This window comes from Salmo trutta, chromosome 21 (genome assembly GCF_901001165.1).
Source record: "Salmo trutta chromosome 21, fSalTru1.1, whole genome shotgun sequence".
In the NCBI taxonomy this organism is placed as follows: Eukaryota; Metazoa; Chordata; class Actinopteri; order Salmoniformes; family Salmonidae; genus Salmo; species Salmo trutta.
In genome coordinates, this window is record NC_042977.1 from 34965487 (window position 1) to 34976498 (window position 11012).

Genomic DNA, 11012 nt, shown 5'->3' on the forward strand with positions numbered 1-11012 from the left:
GGCACATACTGGTTGAATCAACGTTGTTCCACGTCATTTCAATGAAAGTTGAGTTGATATCTGCCCAGTGGGACAGCACCAATGTTCTGTAAACACCCACCGAGAGGCTTGTAGGAAGTCACAAGATCAGCTGCTACAGAATCACAGTGTCACAGAATACAATAACAATCAGTGTCCTCGGTCCTTGTACCTCCAGTCTGGCGTCAATCACTATCAACAGATAGTCCTTAACAATCATGAACATTCAGTATCAAGTCTAGTATCAAGTCTAGTGTCCATCAACCCATCATACCCATTGGGCTCCCGAGTGGCGCAGAGGTCTAAGGCACTGCGTCTCACTGAAAGAGGCGTCATTACAGTCCCTGGTTTGAATCCAGGCTGAATCACATCTGGCTGTGATTGGGAGTCCCATAGGGCAGCGCACAATTGGTCTGGGGTAGGCCGTCATTGTAAATAATATTTTTTTCTTAACTGACTTGCCTAGTTAAATAATGGTTTAAAAAAAACATAAAATACTGAATAGCCACCACTAGTCAGCAATCTGCTCCCCCTGTCCTTCCTTCTTCTCCCCAAATGGACATTTACACACAGCCCCACCCCCCCTCAACTGACATTTACCCTGCCCCCATCCCACAGTTGTTAATATGTACACTATGTATTATTATTTACATTTGCATTATATTTGTATTGTTTTATTTCACTTTGTCCTGCTTTGTTGGTGGCGCTAAAGAATGTCACTGCACCATGTAATTACATCTGCAACCCTGTACATGTGACTATTATACTCTCTAATCTAACCCGTACACAAATGAGTGTCTCAAATAGAACACACAAAATGACTCTTAAACAAATATGAACTTTATTCATCTTAAAATGTCTCCATTACAAGGTGCTGCCGCCATTAAGGTATTTGATATTGTAACAGACTATGCACCTAGGTGTGTTCCTTCAAGGTCTTTATTTCACTACTAAGCCAACATAGGCAACATAGCACTAGTAGAGGGGGTGAGGAGGAAGTAAAACTGAGAAAAATCCTTCTGTGGTTAAATACAGAATGTTGTTACGATTAACCACCACCCTAAATGCCAACACAAATCTAACAGATATATTCTATGTGCAAGCTAAATTATCTCTCCAGAGCATATAAAGTTATCTTCTAGTCTAGTCCCTTCTATTCTAACAACAGTAACCTCGTAAAACCATACATAATTATTTGGAGCTTACATTCTGTAATCAGTCTGGTAATACGAGGCTATTCTAACAGATCATTACTGGAATTCTCAGAGTAAGTATGCTAAGGTGGTCAGTGGTCTTCCACCACCCCATCTATGGCATTGTTAGTGTGAGCCCATACACTGGTAGTACTAGTAGTAGTAGAAGAAGGTCAATATACTAAACAATCAGAGGTTGAAGATGAGTGAATAAAGTGGATGTCATTAAGTGTCATTTCAACGTGGGGTAATAAAGTTGGGTAATAATTGGACACCCTCTGCTGTATAATGTAGATTATATTTGTGTGTGTGTGTGTGTGTGCGTACACGCGCGCGTGTGTGTGTGTGTGTGTGTGTGTGTGTGTGTGTGTAGATTATAGGGGTGTCCGTGTTGAGTCACATGCAGTGGTGTAAGAAAGGGAGTGTACATTATTTATAGTAAGGGTTACATGGAGAAAATCGTCATGCAATTCTACATCAATTTACATGACTGAAGACCTTAGCAGAATCTTTTTTAATACCACCACGGTTTAACTGCTGGCTACTCTTCTTATATTGAACAACAATATAAACACAACAATTTCAAAGATTTTACAGAGTTACAGTTCAGGAAATCAGTCAATTGAAATAAATAAATCAGGCCCTAATCTATGGATTTCACATGACTGGGCAGGGGTGCAGCCATGGGTGGGCCTGGAAGGGCATAGGCCCACACAGTTGGCAGCCAGGCCCACACATTGGGGATCCACGACCAGCCAATCAGAATGAGTTTTTCCACACGAAAGGGCTTGATTACAGACAGAAATATTTCTCAGCACTCCCCTCCACCCCCCCTCAGACGATCCTGCAGGTGAAGAAGTGGAGGTCCAGCACCAAACCAGTGTCTACATATGTGAAAATGACGCATTTCTACGTTATGTATTTTAATAACAGTGATTTTCAAACATTATGAGATATGCAGTGACATGAGGAGCAAGAAAATACTCTCCCTCTGGCTAGAAACATGTTGCAGGTTTAGAAAATCACTGTTTTTCTTACTTTTAATCCTACCCTGTGATGTTCCAGAGAAGCATTTTTAGGACCTTTTTTCTTATATTTTTAACCACAGATCATAGAAACGCGCCATGGTTTGGTGTTGGAGATAATGAATACGTCAAACAGGTAGGCCTACCTCTTACTTCTTAAATAGGAAGAAATGGGCTCCAACACCTCTTGTTGTTAATATACATTTTAATTAAGATGAAGACAGTTGCCTACTTTCAGCACTATGAGCTGTATATTTCAGGCAGGACAGCAATATGGTCCAATTTACACACTTATCAATACAATGCTTTGTCATCCCCACTGCTTCTGATCTGGAGGACTCAACACCAGTACTGTGTTCGTAAATTATGTCTGAATCCTGGCTGTTCGTAATGAAAATAACAAGAAAATCGTGCCATCTGGTTTGCTTAATTTAAAGAATCTGATTTATAGCATTTATTTTTACTCAAGTATGACAATTTAGTACTTTTACCACCACAAAATGTAAGTACATTTGAAACCAGGTACTTTTAGATTTATACTCAAGTAGTATACTGCTCAAAAAAATAAAGGGAACACTTAAACAACACATCCTAGATCTGAATGAAAGAAAAAATCTTATTAAATACTTTTTTCTTTACATAGTTGAATGTGCTGACAACAAAATCACACAAAAATAATCAATGGACATCCAATTTATCAACCCATGGAGGTCTGGATTTGGAGTCACACTCAAAATTAAAGTGGAAAACCACACTACAGGCTGATCCAACTTTGATGTAATGTCCTTAAAACAAGTCAAAATGGGGCTCAGTAGTGTGTGTGGCCTCCACGTGCCTGTATGACCTCCCTACAACGCCTGGGCATGCTCCTGATGAGGTGGCGGAAGTTCTCCTGAGGGATCTCCTCCCAGACCTGGACTAAAGCATCCGCCAACTCCTGGACAGTCTGTGGTGCAACGTGGCGTTGGTGGATGGAGCGAGACATGATGTCCCAGATGTGCTCAATTGGATTCAGGTCTGGGGAACGGGCGGGCCAGTCCATAGCATCAATGCCTTCCTCTTGCAGGAACTGCTGACACACTCCAGCCACATGAGGTCTAGCATTGTCTTGCATTAGGAGGAACCCAGGGCCAACCGCACCAGCATATGGTCTCACAAGGGGTCTGAGGATCTCATCTCGGTACCTAATGGCAGTCAGGCTACCACTGGCGAGCACATGGAGGGCTGTGCGGCCCCCCAAAGAAATGCCACCCCACACCATGACTGACCCACCGCCAAACCGGTCATGCTGGAGGATGTTGCAGGCAGCAGAATGTTCTCCACGGCGTCTCTAGACTCTGCCACGTCTGTCACGTGCTCAGTGGGAACCTGCTTTCATCTGTGAAGAGCACAGGGCGCCAGTGGCGAATTTGCCAATCTTGGTGTTCTCTGGCAAATGCCAAACGTCCTGCACGGTGTTGGGCTGTAAGCACAACCCCCACCTGTGGACGTCAGGCCCTTATACCACCCTCATGGAGTCTGTTTCTGACCGTTTGAGCAGACACATGCACATTTGTGGCCTGCTGGAGGTCATTTTGCAGGGCTCTGGCAGTGCTTCTCCTGCTCCTCCTTGCACAAAGGCGGAGGTAGCGGTCCTACTGCTGGGTTGTTGCCCTCCTACGGCCTCCTCCACGTCTCCTGATGTACTGGCCTGTCTCCTGGTAGCGCCTCCATGCTCTGGACACTACGCTGACAGACACAGCAAACCTTCTTGCCACAGCTCGCATTGATGTGCCATCCTGGATGAGCTGCACTACCTGAGCCACTTGTGTGGGTTGTAGACTCCGTCTCATGCTACCACTAGAGTGAAAGCACCGCCAGCATTTAAAAGTGACCAAAACATCAGCCAGGAGCATAGGAACTGAGAAGTGGTCTGTGGTCCCCTCTTGCAGAACCACTCCTTTATTGGGGGTGTCTTGCTAATTGCCTATAATTTCCACCTGTTGTCTATTCCATTTGCACAACAGCATGTGAAATGTATTGTCAATCAGTGTTGCTTCCTAAGAGGACAGTTTGATTTCACAGAAGTGTGATTGACTTGGAGTTACATTGTGTTGTTTAAGTGTTCCCTTTATTTTTTTGAGCAGTGTATTTTACTGAGTGACTTTCACTTTTACATGAGTCATTTTCTAATAAGGTATCTTTACTTTTACTCAAGTATGACAATAGAGTAGCTTTTCCACCACTGGTCACATGATGGGAGCTTCCTGACTGTGTGACGCAGGATGGGCACCTCCAGTCCTCGGGGGCCTGACTGGTGTCACAGTTTTGCCCCAGGCCCTGCTAACACACCTGCCTCCAATAATCACCTAATCATGATCTTCAGTTTAGAATGCAATTTGATGAAAGCAGCTGTGTTTGCTAGGGATGGAGAAAAAGTGTGACACCAATCAGGCCCCCGAGGACTGGAGTTTCCTACCCCTGAGCGGATTGACCCCAGCATGACTGTTCACTTGGATTAGGATAGGGGCTCATAGGAGGGGGCTGATGTGGGCTTCTGCTGCTCTCCCTGAGAATCACTGAGAAACATACAGTATCTTTGAAGATGACAGGATCAAGTTTTTAATTGTAGGGTTATAAGAATTTAGATATCAAAAGATCAAATAGGGGGTGCTTGTACATGTGTGAGGTGTGATATGGAAATGCTTTTTATGCATATCCCAACTCCCGCTGAGATACCCTCAGAGAGATCAGACATTATTGACCGCAATATGTTATGCAATAACTGTCACTTATGTTATGTAGGCTTACATCTATAAGTTTTGCATGTTGTGAAGAATAGAAATGAGAAAAGAAGTTAAGAGAAGACAAGGGTGGGGGACATAATTTATTTACTACTGTGTTTTAGTCCTTACTCATCCTTACTCATACGAGCTTTTAACTGCAGGTTACTGGAATGAGGAAGGAAATGTGCAAAGTCATGGTGCCATGTGAGGTAGTCAAATACTCATAACAACTGGATGACTGCGCTGTGGCCATTGCCGGTGTTATAACATCGCGAGATTTGAGCTGCGGTATATATTTTCAAGCGATTCTTCTCATTCTTTGCACTCCTCCTCTCAAGCTGCCGCAGTGGGACCGAAGTAGAGGTTTGTGTATTGTACACTTTTAATTTAACTTGAAAAGTAGGCAAAATAATTATTTCGGTTATTACGAAAAAAAGAAAGTCAAAACTTAGTTATACTATGACTGTTTAGTTACACTTGTATTGCCTTCTCGTTTTCTTTGTGTGCAATTTTATGGGTTTCAATTTATTGGACATTTCCATTGACGACAGAATAAATGCAGTTTAGCTTTTACAATAGTTTTTTGGGGGAGGATGTCAAGGTGGCCTACACCATTTCTTCAATGGAATATTGGACAACAAAATAAGATGAGGAAAATCACTGTCGAGAAAAAAACTCAGATCATTGTGAAACAATCGTGTTTTGCTTTCACTTTTAGTTAGTTCAGGAATAAATATTTTTTATGAAATAAGTTAAAGCAAACGACACTTTCATATAGGATTTAATGAATGTATACTACAATCAATGTCCTATTAAAAAAAAAAAAGGACTGTCACAGGCCTACGCGGCAACATCGCGGTGCGTTTATTGGCTGAGTAAATTCCAAAGTGCGCCAGAGCGTCAGTTCACCTTGAACAGTGAACTCAAGTAATCGAATGCCCTGTTCGAGAACATTGTCTGCACTAGAGAAAGTTTGCCTATATGCACGTTGAGGAAATATGACTGCGTGCGTGATAAAGTGAAGTTTTGTCAGGCAAGAACAACCAGTTGAACTCTTTGATTGATGCGTAAAATAAAGACATAAATGCTCATTGAGGAAACACCTGTTGATTAGGTGTTGGAAATGAAAGAAGTTAATTCTTCATTTGAATCTATGTCCTCCTTGTATTGCTTTCAGTTCTGTACACATTATATTTATAGCTTCAATGTTGAAAATGCTTACAGATGTACGATCTTAATTTGAGCCAGTTTGCTACAGCAGTAAAAAAAATCTTGCAGCAAAAAATTATCTTGCATAATTATTATGTGGATTATAATGGACATTTTTATAGGGGTTGTTACAGAAAGTTATCCTGCATTAGGGGGATCAAGTTAAAATCGTACATATGTATAGAGAAAGAGGATGGAGAGAGCTTTCTAGTTCATCCTTCATGTCCAGTTATTTTACAGAGTGTTTTTGTGTACTGCCATTTAGTAGTTAATGTTGCTATACTGTACATTTGATGCATACATATTTGTTATTTTGTTGTTTTATTAGGATCCCCATTAGCTATTGCAAAAGCTGCAGCTAATCTTCCTGGGGTCTACATAAAACATGACATAATAAAGTTTTTTTTTTTTCAGGCAAAGTGAAGATGGCTGCAGGTAAAGCACGCATTGGGCATCTGGCTCCTGGTTTCACGGCCAAAGCAGTGATGCCAGACGGCCAGTTCAAAGACATCAGCATGTCTGATTACAGAGGTTGGTAGGCATACTACAACGCTTCATACTATTCTGAACCTGAACTGTCTTTTTTTGGCTCTGTGTGCTAGGATTTGTGGCTGGTTTCACGATTTTACAGTTTATTATTACATTAATGACCTATTAGTTACATTGAATGCACACTGAATATATTCATTGCTTCCAGGCTCCATTGGAATTCAATAAGTGTCTAATAGTGTGTCTATCTTGTGTTTGTGTCCTGTGCTGCCTGCCTGCAGGGAAGTATGTGGTGTTCTTCTTCTACCCGCTGGACTTCACCTTTGTGTGCCCCACTGAGATCATCGCCTTCAGTGACGCTGCCGAGGAGTTTAGGAAGATCGGTTGTGAGGTCATTGGTGCCTCTATCGATTCCCACTTCTGCCATCTTGCTTGGTACTTGAGGCTTTTTCACTTTGCAATTTTGTTTTGCCTTTTGAAAATGAAGCCCTAGGTGACACAGAATAAGTTACAGTGCAGCTAGTGCAGTTCTGTTGTTCCCCCTGCTCACAGAAACCCCTTTCCTACTATCCCTGTCCCGTCAGCATACCATGACTGGCAGGGATGCTTGGTTTCAGACAAAACAAAAATACAGTCTCTTACTCTCTTTGTGTGTGTGTGTTTTTAAAGGACCAACACACCTCGTAAGCAGGGCGGTCTGGGTGCCATGAAGATTCCTCTGGTAGCCGACACACTGCGTTCCATCTCCACGGACTACGGGGTGTTGAAGGAGGATGAGGGCATCGCCTACAGGTGGGTTCACAACAGAAAAAGTTCAAGGGTCAAATTTCAGTGTCTCTGACCGACTGGGTCCAAACCCGGGTAATGTGCACAACACAAGACTGTGTTAATAGCCTGCTAAGCTAAAGCCTAGGCATTGGTTTGGGTAGCTAACACAAGTCATCAGGTTTCAGGCAAGGTTACATATCATGCAAGCATTGTTCACCGAACCACCTCTGTTACATATGTCTGATCCTGTAGGTTTGGAAAAAATCACTCCATTTATTCCCTGTTTGCTTTTTCAGGGGCCTCTTCATCATTGATGACAAGGGCGTCTTGAGGCAGATCACCATCAACGATCTGCCGGTGGGACGCTCCGTTGACGAGACCCTGCGTCTGGTGCAGGCCTTTCAGTTCACTGACAAACACGGAGAAGGTACATGACTACCCCTGCTGACTTTTTGTTTTCCAAAAACCATGCCACCTTATCCAGCATGGAATTAGCCCAACTTGTTGCAGTGCCATATTTCAGCCTGGTCTCATAGACTAGACGTAGAGGTAACACAGTAAACAAAAATCTGAGACACCCAAATTAGTATGATATGTTATGTTTGGTATGGTTACATAAGACAGAAGGTTATTTAAGGCAAAATCAAAAGGAGGGTGATTGGTCGGGGAGGATGGGTGGGCATATAAATAGGGCCGGAACGATACCAGTATCGCAATTCTCATTAGTATCGTGGTTAGGGTGACCACATGTTCCGGATTGGCGGGACAGTCCCGCATTTCCAAACAATCGTGTCCTGCATTTTATCAACAAATTCAAACGCCACTCATTAGGGGAAAAAAGGTTTATTTGTCCCGTATTTCAGTCAAACATTCCAACCGGTCTTGCGGTCACGTTGCGCTTATGAAAATATATACAGTATATCATTAGGATTTGGTAGCCTACTGGTGATGTTAAACACTTCTCCAATCGTTTTTGAGATCTCATATTCTGCGCAAGACAAGACGATAGCCTTGCGACTTACAAAAAGCGTGCGTCTGATGAAGTAAATAGCCGTATTAGATTGAAAGATAAGGTAATTTTGTCAAACCTGTGAGGCTCTCCATACTCATTAGTTGCTCATTCAACATATTTGCTACTACTAAACTCACCAACCAGAAATGTTTCCTTGGCTAAATATCCCCAGATTTTCATAAAACAGCCACACGTGGTTTCTCGTTTCTGCATCACCAAAATTTGTGCGAGGCAATAGACTAGGCTGGGTGCGCTTCAATTGCTTGTTCGGTTCAGCGGACTGCAGGGTTGTACCAGAGCGCACCGGAGTTGCTCCACCACTTCTCACAATGGTGCTTGTTTAGTAAAGTTACATCAAAGCTGAATCAATGTCTTGGAAGATCACATAATGATTCATTTGTATTCTACATAACATAACCAAATATAATAGCATTGTATAACGTCATTGTTACACCAAAAACACCACCTAATTTCTTATGAGATGTTTAGTTGAATAGTCCCAAAAAATAGGCAGAATTTGCTTTGATTGGAACAAAATAAAGGAAGGCTAAATTGTTTGTTAATTAACACCATCTGCTGTAATTTGCTTACGAAACAGTAATTCAGTATGTGTGGGCATAGGCAGATTGGATGATGCATTTTCTGCATATTCTATAATGATATTCAATAGGCTAAATCTGTCGGTACAAACTGAGAAACGATGACGTCAGTTTTATTGCTCTCCGGGAACATAAAACATTTGCACTGCTCCATGCGTGGGATTTGTGTGTGTGTCTGGGGGTGGCGGCTGTCAAATGTTTTTTTGCATGTAGGCTACACTGTCCCGCAAGATTATCCTGTTGTCTCACATTTGGGTATTTTTAATGTGGTCACTCTAATCGTGGCAAAGAAACAAAACACAAAGCGGATTTAATTTCTTTAGGAAAACAGCCCTAATGTAGGAAACAAAATCATTATGTTGTCATCTAGAGTCACATTGATTTATTTTCCAAGCTATAGCACACAATATTTTACATACAGCACGTTTTTAAAGGACCAGAGTTTGGTCTGCATTGTGTTTTCATTTTTGCCATGGAAAATATATATATATTAAAAAAAAAAATTTATGAAATGTATGTATTCACTACTGTAAGTCGCTCTGGATAAGAGCGTCTGCTAAATGACTAAAATGTAAATGTAAAAAATGAAAACATATCACGATACTGGTATCATCACAGCCCTATGTATAACACAAACATCTACCGTCCCAAAGGTTGCGTGATCGAATCTCATCATGGACAACTTTAGCATTTTAGCTAGTTAGCAACTTTGCAACTACTTACTACTTTTTTGGTACTTTGCAACTACTTAGCATGTTAGCTAACCCTTCCCCTAACCATAACCATTTAACCTACGTAACTCTTAACCTTAACCCTGACCCCTGGCCTAGCTAACATTAGCCACCTAACTAACGTTAGCCACAACAAATTGAAATTTGTAACAATTTATCCTGAGTGGCGCAGCGGTCTAAGGCACTTCATCTCAGTGCAAGAGGCATCACTATAGTACCTGGCTGAAATCCAGGCTGTATCTCATCCGGGCTGTGATTGGGAGTCCCATAGGGCGGTGCACAATTGGCCCAGCATCGTCCGGGTTTGGCTGGAGTAGGCTGTCATTGTAAATAAGAATTTGTTCTTAATTGATTTTCCTTGTTAAATAAAGGTTCAATTTAAAAATAAAAAAATATATATTACCTGAGTCCAGGTTGCATATTTTACTATGTACCATCAGCAGTCACATACACTATGTGAATAGCAATTAGGTCACTATTACCACTCTCCCTTTGGAGGTAACATCCCAGTTTTGTATGGACTGGGAATGATAGGCTGATAGTAGATATCATCAGAGGGTATAAAAGTTAGAAGCTCAGGTTCAAAGTGTGTTTTGCTTATCATACTGCACTATTCTGAGACTCACACTTCTTCTCTGGTGTTTCCTCTCAGTCTGTCCTGCCGGCTGGAAACCAGGAAGTGACACCATCAAGCCCGATGTGCAGAAGAGCAAAGACTTCTTCTCCAAGCAGCAGTAAGACGACACATGTCTGAAGCCTGCTGTAGGACAGCTAGAATTACAGTACATTTCAAGAGAACAATGGTGAAGAGCAGTAGCCTACCTCTGTGTCTGGGAACTGTAGAACAACATCTTCAGCATCCCTTTATCTGTCATGTGTTTGGGTAGAGTGGAAATGTTTATGACCAAACTATGAAGATTATATTAACGTATAGCTTGGAGATGTTTTATATTTTAGTCATTTAGCAGACACTCTTATCTTAGTGTCATTGATGTCGGCCTATTTTATTCTGCTGTATCATTTTTGTAACATCTGAGGTGGACATTTGTTTTTGCCTTTAGGCCATAGATGGGATAGTCTGTGAAATGAGGAACAGAAGCTTTACAGGAAAAAACTTGTGGCGAAATCTCAGTTAGCTTTTTGTCTCTTTATTTACAACTCAATGTCATTTCATCTTCTAAATAAAAACTTTTACAAAGCAAA

The 11012-nt window shown here is 41.7% G+C and overlaps 1 protein-coding gene across 1 annotated transcript; it reads left to right on the forward strand.

The window, feature by feature from the left end:
* Positions 1 to 5261: 5261 nt before the first annotated feature.
* Positions 5262 to 11012, forward strand: LOC115157276 (peroxiredoxin). The gene is made up of 6 exons (XM_029705394.1): positions 5262 to 5364; positions 6625 to 6741; positions 6981 to 7134; positions 7369 to 7491; positions 7764 to 7894; positions 10462 to 11012. Exons 2-6 carry the CDS (start codon positions 6636 to 6638, stop codon positions 10545 to 10547), a joined length of 600 nt encoding a protein of 199 aa, XP_029561254.1. The 5' UTR covers positions 5262 to 5364; positions 6625 to 6635; the 3' UTR covers positions 10548 to 11012.

Coding starts and splice junctions, on each gene's coding strand:
- LOC115157276 (XM_029705394.1), top strand. CDS start 6,636: ATGGCTGCAGGTAAAGCACGCATTGGGCATCTGGCTCCTGGTTTCACG. Junction 7,135..7,368: donor CACTTCTGCCATCTTGCTTG/GTACTTGAGGCT, acceptor GTGTTTTTAAAG/GACCAACACACCTCGTAAGC. Junction 7,492..7,763: donor GATGAGGGCATCGCCTACAG/GTGGGTTCACAA, acceptor TTGCTTTTTCAG/GGGCCTCTTCATCATTGATG.